Below are 19,833 nucleotides of genomic sequence, written 5' to 3' on the forward strand. Positions count from 1 at the left end.
ATTTGTGAGGCTGACTGTGCTGAGCCTCTTCCAAGTATTCTTCGAAGCTGATTCCCCTCCTAAGTGAGGAAAATTGTGCCTCCAGGATCCCTTTCCCAGCAGATCACAATGTTAATAATCGGATGTATCTAGGTGTCAACCCTGTGCAAGGTGACCGACACAGCATCGGCACAACCCCCTGAGGCATGTGAAACTGCTAACCCCATTCACAGATGAGAACACTGAGGCAAGGAGAGGTTAAGTAACTGGCCCCAAATCACACAGCTGGTGAATGGCCAGTTTTGTCTGGTTCCAACTGAGTCTGGTAGTGACCCTTGACTGTGAGCCTTAGCTGCCTCTTCTACCCAGTAACGCAGTGATCTCCTAAGTGAGGGACCTGCCCACTTGCAGTCTTGATTCTGTTCACACCATGCTGTGCCGAGTGGAGCAGGGGCTCTAGGTGGAGCAGCTGAAGGGAGGTTCGCCCCAGCAGAGCATGTGGTGGCCTGAGCAGGAGGAACAAGGGACACCCAGTGTGGTGGCTGGCCAGAGAGAGAGCTGGAAAGGAGTCATGGTTCCTCTGTCTAAGAAGGGAGTCCTGGAGCTGGGGCAACTCCTAGAGCGCCTCTGTTTGGCATCCACACCCCCAACTCTGTCCTAACAGCTCTTTTCCCTTCCCCTCCTCAGCCCCCAGTGCCTGGTGCTCACGGGGCCCCCCAACTTCCGCCCGGCCCTCGTCGACTTTGTGGGCACCTTCACCCGGAACCTCAGCCTGATGATCTGCGGCCACGTGCTCATGGTGAGTTTCCCCTGCAGGGAGGGCGGGGCTGTCCTCCTGGAGGAGCCGCTGGGCACCGGGTCCACCCCTGAGGCTGGGAGTGGGATGGGGTGAGGTAGGGGCCAGAGGAGAGGCTGTGGAGCCTGGACAGGTTCTCTCCCTTTCCCTGTCCCTCTCACTGGCTTCTCCCCACTGCCCTGCCTCTCACCTGCTCCCTCCATCTTTTTCCTAGCCTTCCCCCTCCCAGTGAAAAAGTGAAAGTCACTCAGTTACGTCCGACTCTTTGCGAGACTCTTTGCGACCCCATGGACTACATTCTTTAGGCCAGAATACTGGAGTGGGTAGCCTTCCCCTTCTCCAAGGATCTTCCCAACCCAGGAATCGAACCCAGGTCTCCCGCATTGCAGGCGGATTCTTTACCAGCTGAGCCACCAGGGAAGCCCTCCTCCTCCTCTTCTGTCCCCCTAATTCCATAAGGGAAATCAGCAGTGAGCCCAGGGGACAGCCTCCAGGGCAAGAGAGGAGCTGTGTCTCAGGTCAGAGGGTAAAGGCCACCCCTGAGGTCACGCATCCCTGCCACCCACAGGGCGCCCGCAAACAGAGGATGCCTGAGCTCCGGCTCATCGCCAGCGGGCACACCAAGTGGCTGAACAAGAGGAAGATCAAGGCCTTCTACTCCGACGTCCTCGCCGAGGACCTCCGCAGTGGTGTCCAGGTTCTCATGCAGGTGGGCGGGCCTGGGGCTTCCCCACAGGCCTTACTACTCGGTGTGACAACCTGGAAGTGGGATGCCCTGGTGGGCTAGTTGAAGCCCCTTTTGCTGCGATGGGAGTGCCCCCTTTCTCCCCCGCTCTGGATGTGTTGATTCAGGGCACTCTCTCCAAGTGCCCAGGGCCCTGGGGACACTGCCTTGGAGACCGGTGGGAGCTGATGACACAGTTTGTGGTCTGGGGACTTTTTAATGATATAATCTACAGACAGCAAAGTGAAATAGTGTAGAGTTTGATATATGTTTACATATGCAGACACCACTCAGTGCTATGAAACCACCACTCGGGTCAAGTTCTAGAACATTCCACCCGGCAATTCATTTTATTGCTCAGTTTTCTTATTTGTAAAGTGGGATGCATGGATAAAATAACAGCTGTTAATTCTGAGTCAACATAGGGGACTCCTTTTCAATAGTTTTCAATATTTCTCAAAATTAAAAAAGAGCATACAAGGTCTCCTTTTGGGATTATAAAAATACTTGGAGCAAAGGTAGAAGTTATGATTGTGTGATATTTTAAATGTACTAAATGTCACTCAATTATACACTTTTATTTATTTTTTTTTTGATGCATAACATATACTTTTTTTTTTAATTTTTTTTTTTTTATTAGTTGGAGGCTAATTACTTCACAACATTTCAGTGGGTTTTGTCATACATTGACATGAATCAGCCATGGAGTTACATGTATTCCCCAACCCGATCCCCCCTCCCACCTCCCTCTCCACCGATTCCTCTGGGTCTTCCCAGTGCACCAGGCCCGAGCACTTGTCTCATGCATCCAGCCTGGGCTGGTGATCTGTTTCACTATAGATAATATACATGCTGTTCTCTCGAAACATCCCACCCTCACCTTCTCCCACATTATACACTTTTAAATGGGTGATTTTATGTTATGTAAACTTTACCTCAAAAATTAAAAAAAAAAGTTTAACATTAAAAGAAGAGAAATATAAAAGATGTATGGATTAGGTGACCCAGGAATACTCCAAGCTTGACATCCAAATTCAAGTCCCCTGTTATAGGAAATAATTCCATAAAGAAACAGTAGCTGGGATGATCCAGAACTAATGGGACAGTCCAGCCGTTGGCCCCTGCTTGCAGAGGCCTTGGGGGAAAACTCTGGCTGTAGCTTTACCTTTCCAATGGGTGTATCCAGGCAGCCAGCACCTTGGACTGAGGGATGTATCTCCTGAGCCCCCACCCCATGGCAGAGAGGGAAACTGGGCTGAGAGCAGGCCCCACCCTGGTCACAGAACAGAGCCCCGTGGGGCTGTGGCCTGACCCCCTCACCTCATCCCCACCCCCTGGCAGGCTGCGGGTCTCGGGAGGATGAAGCCCAACATTCTGGTGGTCGGGTTCAAGAAGAACTGGCAGTCGGCTCAGCCGGCCACGGTGGAGGACTACATTGGCATGCTGCAGTGAGTGAGGTCTCCAGGCGGGACAGGCCCTGAGGTCTCCTGATTTGGGCCTTTGGCATCTCCTGGGCCTTGGGACGTAGAGGGGAAGCAGTGGACCCTGTAAGAAGCTGAGTCCACTGGTTCAAAGCTGAGGAAGGAAAAGACGGACTGAGGGTTCCCCACTCTCCCCTGTGAGTCATAGACACCCAGACTGGCAGAGGACAGGCAAGTAACAGAGTGAAGTGGGCCAGGTGTGGGGCGTTAGGGAACGGTGGAGACTGTGGCAAACGGAGGCGAACAGGTGTTCCCTGGCTCCAGCTAATCGCACCCAGGCAGAAAGGAGGACCCAGCATTGCCAAATCTAGTTTTTCAGAGAAGTCGAAAATGTGAGTTCTTAGGTGAAAATCATGTGCTTACCTGGGGGCTGCAGAAGACCTTCAAATGCCCAGCTGTCAAGGTGTGAGGTGGTACCACCAAAACCAGGCCTCTGAGGAGGCGACAAACTGGGGAATGGGACCAGGGGATAAACTCCCTGGGGATTTCAGGGTTAACTCCAAACCCTTTCTCTTTCATTTCTTGCTGTGCAAAGTCCAGACAATGCCTGCCTAAGCTGCTTTTCTGCCTTGATGGGGTATAGAGAGGCAGTGTGCTGGAGCATTTAACAAACATGAGGTTGAGTGTTGGGACCTGGGCCTGGCTTCCAGGTCTGCTGTGAACCAGCTGTATGACTGAGCAGTGCGTCTCACTGCCTCTAGCAAAATTACAAGAGGAGGCATGCATACCTGCTCTGTAGGAACCCCCAGCTTCAATATGCCAAAACTCCAAACTGCTGAAGCCTAAAGGGCCCCGTCCCAGAGATTTGTGATTAGAGTTCAAAGGGTGCAGTGCTAAGCCTAGTAGATTAACCCTACTAGGGTCTTGGGCACTGTGTCAACCAGAGAGTAAACATACTTGTGGGGTGGGAGTCTTCCAGACATTCCACACAGACAGCCCATTGCTGTCTTCATGAGCGAGGCCATTCCTGTGTGCATGTCCATCCTCAGCTATTTAATTCTGATCTGAACTGGCCACTTCTTAGTATGTGATCATAGACAAGATACTCCCTAAAACTTAGATTTTGCATCTGTCAAACGGGGGTAGCAATTCCCATCCCCACGTCTGTTGGTAGAGTTGTGAAAATTAGCCACGTGTGATGCTTTCAAACTGTGGTGCTGGAGAAGACTCTTGAGAGTCCCTTGGACTACAAGGAGATCAAACCAGTCAACCCTAAAGGAAATCAACCCTAAATATTCATTGGAAGGACTGGTGCTGAAGTTGAAATTCCAATACTGTGGCCACCTGATGCGAAGAACTGACTCATTGGAAAAGACCCTGATGCTGGGAAGGATTGAAGGCAGGAAGAGAAGGGGGTGACAGAGGATGAGATGGCTGGATGGCATCACCAACTTAATAGACATGAGTTTGAGTAAACTCCAGGAGATAGTGAAGGATAGGGAAGCCTGGCATGCTACAGTCTAGTCCATGGGGTTGAGAGTCAGGCACTACTTAGCAACAATCAGGAGGACAGGGCTGGTTCCAAGACTGATCTGACTCAGTTTCCCCCAGGAGGGTCTGCAGGATCCATAGTGTCTCAGACAGTAGAGCTAGAGGGGTCCTGGCCACCTCTCCAGTCCTGCCTGCATATTACACAGATGGGGGACCAAGGCCCAGAGAGGAGAAGAGTACGGTGGGAGGCAGGGTCAGCTCTAGACTGGCCTCCTGGGGTCTGGGGACTGGGGGCTGGAGGCAGGGCCGAGAGCAGGTTGACCCCATGACCTCTCTCTCCAGCGACGCTTTTGATTTCAACTACGGTGTATGTGTCATGAGGATGCGTGAGGGCCTCAACATCTCGGAGGTGATGCAGGCACACAGTGAGTACCCCCCCCCCGACCTTCTTGACGCCCCCGACAAAGACAGAACAGGATCCCAGGAAATTATAGAACCCATTTTTTTCCCCAAGTGGTTCAAGGAAGACAGGGGGAATTAGTAAGGAATAAAAGGTCACAGACTCCTAGAAAGTCAGTTTTTGATGGAAATCATCAGATTTCTAAATGGAGAAACTGAGGTCCTGAAAGGGGATGTGACTACTTCAAGGTCTTGCTTGACTGGACCACAGCTCCCCAAATCACCATGAGAGCTTCCGTAACCAGATGGCATAAAGAGAAGCTAATAGACAGAAGAGAGAAAAAGACGGGGGAGGACAGCCACGTGGAGACTCCAGAGCATGAAAACACACACAGAAAGGCCATGAAAGCTGGGGCAGAGAGTAGGGATACATGCTACATACAAGGTCACATGTAAACAGATCTGAATTAGTTATTTTTAGAAGTGTGATAGAAATAACACATATGAAGACAAATGGGGACCAGGGGGGTAGGGGGGTGGTGCTATGGAGAGAAGAGGGGAGGCTGCAGGCCAGCCTGGGTCTTGTTCACCCAGGTCACCGAGGGCTGAGGGCGTGCCTGGCAGCTGGTAGTTCAGTGAATATTTACACAACCAGAATTTACAGAGCAGCAGCCACACTCCTGACCGAGGTGGCTCTAGGCCCTGGGCGTTCAACAGGGAACAAAACCAAGTCTGCCCTGGAGGAGCTGACATTCTGGGGGAAATGCGGTGGACCCAGGACTCATTGCAGGCAGTGACAGCTCATGAGGTGTCCTGAGGAGGCCCACACGGAGGGGCACACGGGCAGAAGGGCCTCTCTGAGGAGGGGGCTTATTTCTAGAAGGGGAGGGCTGGGGAAAGAGGGCACTTGGCTCTGGGACCACCCACCCACTGCTGAGGCCTGGTGGGAAGGAGCATGGCTTGTTTGAGCAGACAGGAAGCTGGTCGGGGGGGTGCAGGGAGCATGCAAGGAGGCAGAGACCAGATTAGTGGAAGCTGTGGAGTCAGGACCTTCCCCCAAGGTAAGAGGGCCCCTGGAGAAGCCTGGGAACAAAGCTCCCCCTCTTTTGCAGTTAACCCTGTGTTTGATCCAGCAGAGGACAGCAAGCAAGCCAGGGCCGGCGGGGCCCAGCTGTCTGTTTCTGGCACAGGTCAGTCCCCCCGCCCCAACTCAGAGGCGCAGGGTGCTCCCACCCTGGGGGGCACTGAGGGATGGGCCACGGGGGAACTTGGCCAAGGGCAGGAGGTTTTTGTCTGTGACAGTGGGGCCTGAGACCCCTAGGATTGGGTCACAGGGAATTGGTAGGACAGTGGGGCTGGGGGCAAGATGAAGATTGCCAGCCCTGCTGGAGAATTCAGGGTCCAGGCATTGTGGGACCCCATCTAGTAGGCTCTGGGGCCCGAGTCCTGCCCCTCCGAGGGCCCCCTGGCCATGCTCCAACGGGGAGGGGCAGCAACACTCTGGGAGGCGGGATACGCTCAGTGCAGGGGCTAGGAGCGTCCTGTGGGCATTTGTGAGGGGCACAGGGGGGTTTTTAAGAGAATGGTCCCCCCCCCCGGTGCCAACCAGAATCCAGGGAGAGAGAAACTGGGAGCAAGGGGAGGGGCACATCCCAGCACTGCTTGTCCGGGGTCCCTGCCCCGGGAGTCTCCCACAGGAGGGCCCACTGGTGGTGCTGCGGCCAGTCCCCAGTGCGCACACAGCAAGGGCGTCCGGCCACCGTGTGCACAAGCCCACACCGTGTTCTCAGACAGACTCAGGCGTTTCCATGTGCTCTGTACCCACGTGACCTGCCCCTCTGCTCCTGCAGTGGACCCCGAGGCCTTGGGGCAGGAGGAGCAGGCCAGCACCGTCTTCCAGTCGGAGCAGGGCAAGAAGACCATCGACATCTACTGGCTGTTCGACGACGGAGGTCAGCGCCCCTGGACGCCAGCTCCCCCCGGCTGTCTCCCTTCCGTGACCTCCTCTCTCGGCCTCCCTTGCTGGCCGCTGACGACAAGGCCACTGGTGGGACCTCAGGGCCCAGCTAAGAGGAATGGGGGCCCTGGGCCCACCACTGGGCTCACCGGAGCCTGGCCAGGTCCCTCTTGTGGCCCTCTGTTTTCAGCTGTAAAATGAGGGACTTAAAGCAGCAGGTGAGGTCAGCGTGAGGAGGGTCCTTCAGACTGGACAGGCCGTTGGGGTCACGGGCTCGTGACATAAGTGGGAGAGACGAACCGGAGCGCAGGAAAGCTGTAGGCATATTAGTCACTTACCAAAGAAACACACGCTCTCTCGTTTTTCTTGTGACTCAGCCCTATTGTTCCCACCCTTGATAGAGTCCTAGATACAGAGAAGATATTCTGAGCATTTACTATATGCTTGACGCCAAGGGTTTGCATAGGTTAGCCTAATGCAGTCCCCAGGTGGAAATGATTATTAACTCCCCTTACAAATAAGGAAACTGAGGCACAGAGTGGAGAAGCCATGTGTGGATCATACAGTGATAAATGACAGTTATCTAGATTTGCATGTGAAATCCCCCCCAGATGCCAGCTCACGTACTTAAAAGCCTTGTGCACGGGAATTCCCTGGTGGGCACTTCGATTTCAGGGGGTGCAGGTTGGATCCCTGATTCTGGGAAATAAGATCCTGAAAGGCCAAAATAAATTTTTTTTTAATTTATTTTTATTTTTGGTTATGCCGGGTCTTTGTTGCTGCGTGGGTTTTTCTCTAGTTGTGGTGTGCAGGCTTCTCATTGTGGTGGCTTCTCTTGTTGCGGAGCACCGGCTCTAGGGTGTGCAAGCTCAGTAGTGAAGCTCCCGGGCTCTAGAGCACAGGTTTAATAGTTGTGGCACACAGGCTTTGTTGCTCCAAGGCCTGTGGGATCTTCCTGGATCAGGGATCAAACCCATGTCTCCTGCATCGGCAGGCAGATCCTTTACTGCTGAGCCACCAGGGAAGCCCCCCAGATTTTTAAAAAATAAATAAAAGCATCATGCCATTCAAATGAACCCCAGCCCACAGAGCCCATGTCTCGCCCTGGTTTCACCTGGCAAACTTGTTATAGAGATGCGTACACTGAGGCCGAGAGAAGGGATGGGGTTTGCTAGAGGCAGAGCAGGGCCAGACCCAGAGAAGGCTGTATCCTGAGAGCATCTTTCTCTTAACTCACGGCACCCTCCTTGCCAGGCCTCACCCTCCTCATCCCCTATCTCCTCGGCCGCAAGAAGAGATGGAGCAAATGCAGGATCCGTGTGTTCGTGGGGGGCCAGATCAACAGGATGGACCAGGAGAGAAAGGCGTAAGTGGGGAGCGCCGACCATCCAGGGCTACCCCTGCCTGCCCCTGCCTGCCCCTGCCTGCCCCCACTCCCCATTCCACCCCTCAGGGGTCTCGGGTCACAGCAGTGGTGAGAGAGTCCAGGACAGGAACAGGTTTCTCTCCATTTCAGAAGTGGTTTTGGTGTCCTGTCCCCTTTAATAAGATGCACATGTCCAGTCCTGTCCATGGCAGGGAGGGCTGGTAAATTTTAAATCCACAAATCTCCAGGAGATTTGCAGTGAAATGAAGGATGGAGAAGGCCCCGCCCCTCAGAAATGAGGCGGGAGCTTAGAATCCTTCAGGGCAACGTCCCCCACCCCACCCCACCCCATCCCCGCACCCCTGAGCTTGGGGTGCCGCCCCTGGTGAGACCAGAGGTGACTTCAGTGGCCGGGATGAAGGGCAGCGAATCCCCCAGAATCTCTTGGTGAGAAGGGACTCCATTCTCCAACTCCATGGCTGATTCTCTGTCTAAACAAGAGGAAGTCGGCCTGGTTCAAGGGCTTGGCAGGCGATGGCATCCGCCAGAACTGAGTGATGTTGGTTTACTGGTTTTATTGGCCGCATCTTTCTGGCAAGAGTTGCTGATTTGCTGATTAAATTGTGAAGCCATTTCCTTTCAAGACATATCTAAGTGAGAGTGTGAGTTGACTTGAGCTGAGGCGGAAGTAAACAGTAAGGCACGTACACAGGTGTGGAGGTGGCAGGAGTCGGGCAGATGGCACACATGTGCTAGATTCGGGCTCCTGTTGCTTTAGAGCAAGGTCAAGTGAGGTCGAAGGCCGTAGGACCAAGGACTGCTGGAGGGTGCGGGCAGGCTGGGGAGGATGGGGTGGGTGGCTTGCCCCAAACTGTGCAATTAATTAGCCAGAAAGAAAGTCCTGCCCGGCCTTGAGTGCCTGCCCTGATGCCTCAGGGGCAGCTCCCCGTGGCCTGGGCCGCCCTAGTCCTGCGCCAGGACCACACACATCCCCGCGAGCCCTGCTGCATGTGTTAAGGGCGACCAGCAACCCCATCTCATTGCCCTTACCGCCGCTGAGAGCTTCTCCACTGGAGGGCCCTTCTCCTCAACGCGGAGGAGAACGTTGCCCAGGAAACGCAGCCTCTGCTTCTCCGTGCTCCTCTCCATTAGGTAAACACACCGCAAAGGCTGCTTTGCCCTCTGGGCTTCCTGCTCCAGCTCCCACTCAAAGCTGGGCTCAGGGGGCCTTGGCTTAGACGAGGCCGCGGCACTGTGCGGGCACAGGATGTCTTGCAAGCAAAGGCTGTGAAGTCTCCTCTCCTCCCGGCTGACTCTGGATCAGCCCAAGTTCTCTGCCTTCCTTGTGACCCCAGGCCACCCCTGTGCTGCCCACATCTCTGCTTTCCTAAGTTCACTCCCAAGTTCTGGGACCAGCAATGGCCTGGCAGTTCATCTCCTTTTTGTCCCCTGGCATGCTCCACACCGTCCCAGGCAGCCCCTCACTGCTCCCACCCCATCCCCTGCACCCCCTGTGTCTTTGCTTATTTGGACTCTCCTCCTGGGGTGCTCGCTCCCCACCAGCTAGTCCTGGGGCATCACCAACACCATGTCCTGCCCAGGGATTCTGATGCAATGGGCAGGCTAGGGCCGAGGCACGACTACTGTTTAGAAGCCTCCTTGTGTGGTTCCGGTGTGAACACCCTTATCCACCCTCTTCAGTCTATAACAGTCTTACCCACCGTTCACCATCCAACCAGATCGCCACCTCCTCTGTGAAGCCTTCCCTGACTGCCTCAAACCACAGTTGCTGTTTCCTCCTTGTGGATGCAAACTCAGGGCTAGCTGGCTTGCTACTCCTGGTTCTACACTCAGCTCATACGTGTTACCTGCTCCCTCAGCCACCCTGGGGAATTTCCTGCCGTTCACCTCCCATCCCTTCGCCCCTTGTTTCTCAAAGTGTGGCCAGTGAACCAGCAGTCACACATCACCTGGGAGCTTCTTAGAAATGCAGAATCCCAGGCTTCCCTGATGGTTCAGTGGTTAGGAATCCACTTGCCAATGCAGGGGCCACATGCAGCAACAAAGACCCAGCTCAGACAAAAGTAAATCTTGAAGATTAGGGAAAAAAAAAAAAAAGGAAATGCAGAATCCCAGGTCCCAGCCCAGGCCAGCTGGATCAGAACCGGCATCGTACCATGCTCCCCAGCAGGTGCACAGATGTTAGAATGTGAGGCATTCTAGCCCAGGAGACTTAGGACAATTCCTTTCTCCTGTCACTCGTCGTCATCTGACCTGCTTTATCAATATTCACTTATTGTCTGCCTCCCTTGCAGGATAGAATGTGAAATCCCCGAGGGCAGAGTTTGTTTCGTTCACTGCTATATCTTCCCTGGTGGCTCAGATGGAAAGGGTCGCCTGCAATGCAGGAGACCCAGGTTCGATCCCTGGGTCGGGAAGATACCTCAGAGAAGGAAATGGCAACCCACTCCAGTATGCTTGCTGGGAGAATCCCATGGAGCCTGGTGGGCTACAATCACACGGGATCACAAAGAGTCAAACATGACTGAGCAGCTAACACACATATCCTCCACAGGTGCTCAATGAAAACTCACTGAAGGAATGAATGCATTAAAAAAAAAAAATCTCTGTCTTCTAGGATCATTTCTCTGCTGAGCAAGTTCCGGTTGGGATTCCACGAAGTTCATGTCCTTCCCGACATCAACCAGAAGCCACGGGCTGAGCAGTGAGTTTTCTGTGTTGGGGGTTCCAGGCAGAAGGGTCGGCCCTTTCTCTTTGGTGAATCAAGGGCAACCTGGTTCACCTGCCCCCGCCTACCCTGGGCTCATGGAAAGAAAGAGGAAGGATTGAGTTTGCAGCCGTTAATTTCTGTTTGAGTTTTTTCCTCTTGCCCCGTGGTCCTTTGCATATCAGAGCTGTGGTCTTTGCCAGAAACACACCTGGGCTGAAGGTCAATGAATGTTCCCATTCATGCTTTTCACAGACCACGTGTCTTTGAAGCTCTTCACGGCTGTTGTGCCCCTAGAGCAGAGCTGGTGTTTCATCTGCCAGGGACCTCCCACCCACCCCACACACCCTGGGGCTGAGTAAGTCTCCAGTTTCACACTTCTGGAGCTCAGGCTGCTGGCTACTCACAAAAGGCTGATTTTATCTACTCTGATTTTCTAAATTTTCTCCAACCCCTGTTGTTTTCATAGAGGACTGGTTTTCAAACAACAGCATCACATGGAGGGTTTGTGAACACACAGCTTGGGGGGCCCAGCCCCAAGATCCTGAGTCACTAGGTCTGGGGTGAGGCCTGGAAATCTGCACTTCTAACAAGCTCTCCTGTGCTGGTGCAGGTACCTCACTTTGAGAACCACAGTCTCAGACGATCCACATGCTCAACAGGGCGCCCGGCCCAGAGTCAGTGATCAATCAAGGCTGGATTTGTGGCTTCTGCCCACTTGTAGCCTCCGAGCTCTTTCTGCATCTCCACCTTTCCCTATAGTCCTAACTCTGCTACAGACTGCCTCCTTCCTTCTCCGGACATTGCCTAAATTAAGTGTCTGAAAAAGGGACTGTGACCAGGCTGGCTCACTGCTTCCTGCCAAGCCGAGGTAAAGGTCACCGGAAGGTCTATTTCTTGGCCACCTTTAGTCCACTTGGCCGTGGCCAGGAGTGGCCGGATCATGTGCCCTGAAATACACCACTGGAAGGAGGCTCCTTCTGCAGAGGCCATGGCAGAGGTGCGTCCCCTCCACGGGCTGAGGGGCACTGGAACAAACAGAACGGGAGTCCCCCGGGCCCTGAGACGGAGCACGGCGGCTGCAGCCCCTGGCGTTATACTAACTCACTGGCACTTGGGGAGGGGAAGATGTTGAATGGTCTGGGCAACCGCTGCCCTGCTCACCCATCCAGTGGCAAGTGGGCAGACTTGAAGCAAACTCCTTTGTGAATTTGTAGCAGGGCTCAACTGTGGGGCCAGAAGGAATAAGTTACTTTCCTAATGATTCAGTTGCATATTCTTAAAAGAAGACATTTACGATAGGATTGCCTTATGGAAATGTGTCCAAGTGAGGTTTTCCAGGACTCTGTCTTCTCAGTAAAGTAAGGTCCGTCCTGACCTCTTTAGCTCTTGTTTACCTGGAGAAGGAAGGACATCAAGAAGAAAAGAAAGGGGACTTCCCTAGTGGGCCAGTGGCTAAGACTCCAAGCTCTCAGTGCAGGGGGTCTGGGATCAATCCCTGGTCAGGGCACTAGATCCCACATGTCGCAAGTAAGATCCCCCAGGCCATAACTAAAAATCCCTCATGCTGCCACTAAGACCCAGTGTAGCCAAGTAAATAAATATATAAATATTTTTTTGAAGGAAGGAACTAGTTAATAGTGATGGATATACTGACTCCCCCATTCTCTCAGGGCTGTGCTTGAGCTGCCGGGGCAGAGATGAGTAAATTGCAGCCCTGCCCTCCATGGTTTACCCTGGCCGAGGTAATGGGAGGATGTCAAGAGGCATTGGAATGGTGCAGAGATGGACCCGAATGCAAAGGAGAACAGGGCCTTCTCTGCTGGTGGAGGAGCAGAGCCTTGAGAAAGGCTGCGAACAGAGATGGAGGGGAGACCTTCCCCCATGGAGAGGACAGTGGGAGCCACATGCAGAATCCACCCCCCCTCCCCGAGCCCATCTTGTCTTCAAACCCCATCTTTGCTCCTGCATCTGCCTCCACTTCCTGGACCATTTCTCTCCTCCCTTGCACAGCTGACCTTCTCCAAAGTGATGCTACCCTCTTTGTGACCACTTCCTTCCACCCCTCCCTCATTCTCCAGCTCACTCCAGTCTGGCTGCCCGCCTGCAGCTCCACTGAAATCCCTCTCGCCAGGCTGGGCCGTGATGTCTGCACCACCAGATCTGCAGAGCCGGCCGCTGTCCTCCTCGTTCTCTGCCTCATAGCTGCATTTGACACCACGGTCCTTCTTGAAACAGCCCCTTTGGATCCAAAATGCTGCCCTCTCCTGGAACCCTCCCACTTTAGTGATCCTTCTTTCAGTTTCCCTTGCTGGTGCTTCCTCCTTTCCCTGACTTACCTGATGCATCCTATTCTCCCCTGCTTTCACCTTGCTCCACCCACACAGGCTTCCCTGCTGCTCCTCAAGCAGCTCAAGCGCACTTCTGCCTCAGGGCCTTTGCACCTTCCATTCTGTTTGCTCCAATACCCCCTGCCTGTGCATAGCTAGCTTTGGAAGGACGGGCATCCTTGGGTCCAGAGAGGCCTTTCTGCCCAATTATTTCCCATCCCAGGACTCATTGTGTGCTTTCATAAAACTTCTGATCTATATCGATTTGCTTATTTGCCGCCCAGCAGACCATGAGCTCTGTGAGGACTGGGGATGGTGTCTGGTTTGTTCACTCTTGTGTAGCACAGAGCGGTGCTCAGTAAACACCCTGGGGTGGGAGTGGTCAGGGGGTGGAGATGGATCCCAGGTCAGGCTTCGTGGACCACTTGTGGAAGTCCTGTTCAAAGTCAGACCCAGCTGTCAGGGCTGAATTCAACACAGAGGCTGCTTTGATGTTAACAGCAGCATCAGAAAGAGTTTCAGCCTGAAATGTATGTCCCCACGGCCCCCACCTCCATCTCCCTCTGAGGACCCAGTTCCCCTTGACATGGGCACCTCACCCGTTCTCACTGGCTCTCTCTGCCCCCAGCATCAAGCGCTTTGAGGACATGATTGCACCCTTCCGCCTGAATGATGGCTTCAAGGACGAGGCCACAGTCACTGAGATGAGGCGGGACTGCCCCTGGAAGATCTCAGATGAGGAGATTAACAAGAATAGAATCAAGGTGCGGGAGAAAGAAGGGGTGGGGTGGAGTCTGGGTGCTCCCCTGGGTCAGGGCCTGTGCCCCATCTGACCTGGGCTTGCTGAACCCCTTTCCCTGACCCTCAACTGCAGTCTCCCTGCACCAAGCCTGTGAGGTGTCCTCAAGCCACACACGCTCAGGCTGACGAGTGACCCAGGGGTTGATCTCAGAGCCATCCTTGGTGTGGGAGCCTGGTCCCTCGGTCCATTTTGAGTCTCCCTGGCCATGGCGATGGACTGCCTGGGGTCCTTCCCCCTCTCTTCCCCTGTTCCTCCAGGTCTGCAGGAAGGAATTCATTAGGCAGGTGGTGAAGGTCAAGGTAGAGCTTGTCCTCTGTGGGCCCACAAAGGTGCCTGAGCTTCTCCCCTTAGCTGTGGACCCCACGCCCTTCCCAGGCAGCCTCTTCAGGACTCTGCTCAGGCCTCAAGGAGAGTCGGGGCTGCCATGCCCATTTTAAGGTGGGGAGAGCAGTTGGGGCCTGGGGGGCGCAGTTCTGCTCCCTGTGAGTTCCATGGTGGTAGTTCTGAGGACTCAGGGGACATTTGGTGATTTCTGGGGACAATTTTGGCTGTCACCTTCCAGCAGGAATGGCCACTGTCACTTAGCAAGTGGCGGCCTGGGATGCTGCTAAACATCCTGCAGCCCACAATGGACAGTTCCCGCAACGCAGAGTGATTCCGCCCAAATGCCGCCCATGTGAGATCTGGGTGAACTCACTTGCCCTCAGTTTTCCATTCTCTCCAAGGGGGTATCCGTCCACAGTCAGACCCCGAGTGTCCGCCATATTCAGAGACAAGCCTTGGAGGGGGAGGAAGTCCGCCCCGCAGCTCAGCCCCACCCAAGCTTTGGGGAGTTCTCTGACCTGGCAGTCCTGACACTCGGCCTCTGAGCCTTCCAGAGTCACCCAGTTCCTGAGAAAAGGCTGAGTAATGTGTCGTGTCCACAGAAGTCTCCTGCCTACTCTGTCACAAAGGAGATAGAGCCATCGCCATTGCTGAGTCCACCTTATCAAGTGCTTCCCCTTGGAGCTTTTGCATACATCATCTCACTCAGGCTTCCCCAGACTCCCCAGGGAGGGCACTGTTGGACCCATTTCACAGCTGAGGACAATGAAGCTCAGGGAGGCAAGGTGCCTGCTCAATGTCAGAAACTCCTAGAGCTGAGATGTGAACCCAGCCCTCCCCACTCCATGGGAGGTGCTCTTCCCCACCACAATCCCACAATAACATGGTCAGGAGGAAAACACCCTGGGGGCTCCTCCAGGAGGCGAGCTTGGCACTCAGTTACCTTCTCGGAGGTGGGAGAATCTATCATAATCTGGGGGGACAATTCACACACCCAGTTTGAGATGTTCAAGGATGTGGACTTGGGCTTGGTGGGGATGGCTCAGAGGATGTTGGAAGTGACCACATGGCTTTTCCTTGCCCAGTCCCTGCGGCAGGTGAGGCTGAACGAGATTCTGCTGGATTACTCCCGAGACGCTGCTCTGGTTGTTATGTAAGTAGTGACCTGTGTGCTGGAAAAGCCTGATGCAGAGGCCAGCGTGTCAGCTTTAGAGGGATGGTCACTGGCTGAGGATCCGAGCCTTCCCCTGTGAGGATGAAGGGCCCCAGGCCCATAGAAACACAATCCGGGTGGCTTCTTAGCCCGTGATCTGGCCTGCATCCACCCCACGCCCCGCGCCTGCACGCCAGCTGGCCGAGGTCTTGGGTCCCCGTGTCCCAGGCCTCACCGACTCCCCCCACCCCTGCTTTCCCCTGTCTGTTGCTTTTTCCTGCCAAACTCAGCTTGGCAAAGGGGACCCAGTTTGTCCTGGAAGAAAATCAATTCCTAGTCGTTTGGCCAGCCCTCTTTGGTCACCAGCCACCCCCAGTTGATGTTGGCGCCAGGTCTGGGCAGCGGAATCGGAACCTTGCCCTGGCCGGGGCTGTTCCAGCCTCCAGGCCCGTCAGACTCTCTAGCTTCTCTTGCTGCCGCCCCTGTCTGGTTAGGAGCCGCCTCTGCTGCCCGTTGAGCCAGGCTGCGTAAGTGGAAGGGAGGGAAAGGTGACAATGGCTCGGTCAGCCAGGCCCCCAGCCCCTCTCCCAGGGACAGGCCCGGCTCAGAGGGAAAGCGGCCCTCTGCTGAGAGGAGCCCCTGACATTTCCTGGGGCGAGCCACCCGCAGATTGCACAGGACTGCGGAAAGCCGGCCAAACCTGTTTGTTCACACCCTGAGACCAGGATGGAGCGCAGCATTTGTGCGGCTGTGCGCAGTGAGAACGTGGGGCCCTTTGCTCAAAGGCGATTGAGGACGTCAGGTTGGTGGCAGCAGAGCATGAAACCCAGCCTGGGACCCGTCTCAGGGGGCGCTTCATGACCACCCAGGTGGCTGCCCACGAAGCTGCCTCTGCCTGAAGCTGTTCTTTCTGGGGCTTATGGCGAGACAATCTTTTCTACAAAGAAAGTGCTCCATATTTCCTTTGATGTGGGGACCATGGAATAAGAAAAGCAGGTGGATTTCCGAGCCGCTGACCAACATCTTGCAGAGAATGCTTCTAGGGCCAGGTTAGCCTGGTTGTGGGCCGGATCAGCGGGTAAGACAGTGACGGTGGCTTCATCCTGGGATGGCTCCCTGACTTTCCCTGGGTGTGGTACTTGGGATGTGCCAGCTGGGGCGTGGGTGTGCCAAAGCACCTCTTCCTGAGTGCCACCTCTGTGCAGAGAAGCAGATTTACATTTTGTCTCTGCCATTAGCCCACTGTGTGGCCTTGGGCAAGTAACTCTCCTTCTCTGAGCCTCAGTTCCCTGATTATACATTTTTTTTTTAAATGTTTATTTTTGGGGGCTGCATTGGATCTTACTTGCAGCACTCAGGTTCTTCATCGTGATGTGTGGGCTTCTCTCTAGTGTGGTGCGTGGGCTCTAGCTCTGTAGTTTCTCTTCTAGTTAAGGCCTCCAGACTTGTAGTCGTGGCTCTCAGGCTTAGCTGCCCAGAGACATGTGGGCTCTTAGTTCCCTGACCAGGGATAGAACCCATGTCCTCTGCACTACAAGGCAGATTCTTAACCCCTGGACCATCAAGGAAGTCCCTCGCTGATTATAGAGAAGAGTTAAATTAATTATTTCCAAGATTCTCTTTCATTCTAACATGCTATGACCCTAACTTTGCCACTAAAATGAGTCAGTCTCTCAAACCATAAGAGGAGGAATTTCATCTGGGGAGGGACCACCTCCTGTCACCTCTCCCCTCCCACTCCCCCACCTTCTGGATCTCTCAGGGGAAACCAATCCCCACCCATCAGCCTTTCTGGGATTAGCTTATACAAATAAACAGTCACCTTAGAGGAGAGACCTGCACACAGGGTCCACCCCATGGCAAATGCCACAGTTGTTGCCTGAAAGGGCCCTGGCTATCAAGCCAGCACCACTGGGAGCAGCTGCTCTGCTCATCTCCAACCCGGAGACATGCCTTTAAAAGTTCACCCTGAGGGTCCCCTGCCTCAGAACCATTGAGGGGGCTGGGAGGCGTGGAAAACAGCAAATTCCTCAATTCCTTCTAGACCAGGGTCTGTGGTTGAGCCCAGGAGCCTGCATTCCCCAGAAATCCCAAGAATAAGAAAATCCTCCCAAGCCTCCAGGAAATGACAAAAATCACCTTTTCTAGCACATCCAAGAGCACACATGGACTGTTTTCTAGAGCAGCTTTGAGGCAGAATTGGCTTGTTTGCTGTCTACTAATCACTGGTTTATCTGATTAACCATCCATGTTTGAACTCAGCTTAGACTGAACGCTAATAAACCAGCCTTGTACCCAGCCCAACAACCTTGACCACACTAAGCACATATTTCTGGCATAACTTTTGGGTCTAGACCCCTCTTTTTTTTCTATAAAGACTCCCTCCTCAAAGCTAAATGCATGTGTGCTAAGTCGCTTCAGTTGTGTCCAACTCTTTGCAGCCCCATGAACTGTAGCCGACCAGGCTCCTCTGTCCATGGAATTTTCCAGGCAAAAATACTGGAGTGGGTTGCCATTTCCTACTCCAAGGAATCTTCCCGACCCAGGGATCAAACCCATGATTCCCGTGTCTCCTGTTTTGGCAGGCACATTCTTTACCACTAGTGGCACCTGGAAGCCACCAAAGACAAATGGTAATAGTCAAAATAAGAGTAATCAAATTGAATTTTATTGAGTGCCTCTATGACACTCAAGGCATTGGGCTTTATTAATAAAAAAAAATTTTTTTCATTTATTTTTTGGCCATACCGAGCAGCATATGAAATCTTAGTTTATCACCAGGGATTCAACCTGTGCCCCTTGCATTGGGAGCATGGAGTCTTAACCACTGGACCACAAGGGAACTCCTAATTTTTTTAAAATTTATTTTATTAAAGTATAGTTGATTTATAATGCTATGTTAATTTCTGCTGTATAGCAAAGTGATTCAGTTATGCATATATATACATTCTTTTTCATATTATTTTCCATTATGGTTTATCTGAGGATACTGAATATAGTTCCCTGTGCTACAGAGTAAGACCTTGTTGTTTATCCACCCTATACATAATGGTTTGCATCTGCTAATCCCAAACTCCTAATCCACTGGGCCTTATTAGTTTTCAGAACTCTATGAAGTGATTCTGTTTTACCCCCATCCCCACCGCAGCATACACCCTTAGGAGATGAGGAAGCTGAGTCTCAGAGAAATTCAGAACCTGCCAGGTGGTGACTGGGGTTTAAAGCCCAAGACACTGGTTCTGAAGCTCAATTATCTTTCCGCATCTAGGTTAGATCCAAGGCTGCCTTTCCTTGTGGCTAAGCGATGCAGTTCTGAGCAAAAAGCTCCTTTGTTCTGGAGCAGCTTGATTTCTAAAGATTAGTAGCTTACACCACACACATCCTGTGGGTAGAAACAGAGCATGTTGTTCGCTGGCACTGGGGGAGAGTGTCAAGGGAGTCTGTCCTTCAGACAGGCAGACAGATGGACAGGCTCTGCTCTGGGAGGGAACTTCATGTTGGGGCTTGAAAAGCCACAGCAGGAGTGATGGAGGTCCCCTGCCCCCACAAGCCTTTGACATTTCTAATTGCAGCCCCTGAAAAGGATGTATAATACTAGCAGTTCAGCAAATTTCAGTTACTCAGTCGTGTCCGATTCTTTGTGACCTCATGGACTGCAGCACGCCAGGCTTCCCTGTCCGTCACCAACTCCCGGAGTCTACTCAAACTCATGTCCACCGAGTCGGTGATGCCATCCAACCATCTCATCTTCTGTCATCCCCTTCTCCTCCCACCTTCAGTCTTTCCCAGCATCAGGGTCTTTTCCAATGAGTAGTAACCAGTGGGCATTTCTAGCCTTTAGTGTAACTGTCAAAGCAGGAAAGTTTGGTTTCAATATTCCCACTTCCCTTTTCCTGGGAAAGGCACCAAAAAAACACAAACTCAGTCTCTTAACTAAGGTGACACTGGCTTAATGGAATATCCTTGTTCACGTGGGGTGCCCCGATCCTGGGGACCTTGCTTTATAAGGGAGGATACTGTTTGTCCCAAATGAAGCTTTGAGAAGGGAATTTTTAAAAAAGGGACAGCTGTTTGGGGACCTCGATTCTCAGCAGAGGAGGGGTTGCAGTGAGCTGGGATTGTGGTCAAGTCCCAGCTCTGCCACTCACTGGCTGGGTCATCTCAAGCTCATAAATAGTAATAAGCGGTGACAATACTGCTGATGTTACAAAGTGCTCATTCTGTGCCAGTGTTTTTGTGCAGTACCCTTCATGAGCTAGGGCTTCTTTAGAACTCACAAGTCCATGACAGAGGCATGTGTGTTCACGTTGGGGAAATAAAAACTGCGGCTCAGGGTCAGCGAGCCATTTGTCACAGTTACGTG

General features: G+C 53.1%; 1 protein-coding gene across 3 annotated transcripts in view; it reads left to right on the top strand.

The window, feature by feature from the left end:
- The window catches only part of SLC12A3 (solute carrier family 12 member 3), a 41,006-nt gene that overhangs the window by 18,705 nt on the left and 2,468 nt on the right, over positions 1-19,833 (top strand). For 2 of the 3 annotated variants that reach the window (XM_043898533.1, XM_043898532.1), the window contains exons 17-26: positions 667-778; positions 1,344-1,484; positions 2,841-2,947; positions 4,754-4,836; positions 5,923-6,000; positions 6,661-6,762; positions 8,022-8,133; positions 10,772-10,858; positions 13,820-13,955; positions 15,403-15,470. In XM_043898533.1, the coding sequence (XP_043754468.1) occupies positions 667-778; positions 1,344-1,484; positions 2,841-2,947; positions 4,754-4,836; positions 5,923-6,000; positions 6,661-6,762; positions 8,022-8,133; positions 10,772-10,858; positions 13,820-13,955; positions 15,403-15,470 (1,026 nt within the window). The remainder of the gene's footprint in view (positions 1-666; positions 779-1,343; positions 1,485-2,840; positions 2,948-4,753; positions 4,837-5,922; positions 6,001-6,660; positions 6,763-8,021; positions 8,134-10,771; positions 10,859-13,819; positions 13,956-15,402; positions 15,471-19,833) is intronic. The other variant, XM_043898534.1, reaches the window with a different exon arrangement.

The sequence above is a fragment of the Cervus elaphus genome, chromosome 4 (assembly GCF_910594005.1).
Source record: "Cervus elaphus chromosome 4, mCerEla1.1, whole genome shotgun sequence".
Classification (NCBI taxonomy): domain Eukaryota; kingdom Metazoa; phylum Chordata; class Mammalia; order Artiodactyla; family Cervidae; genus Cervus; species Cervus elaphus.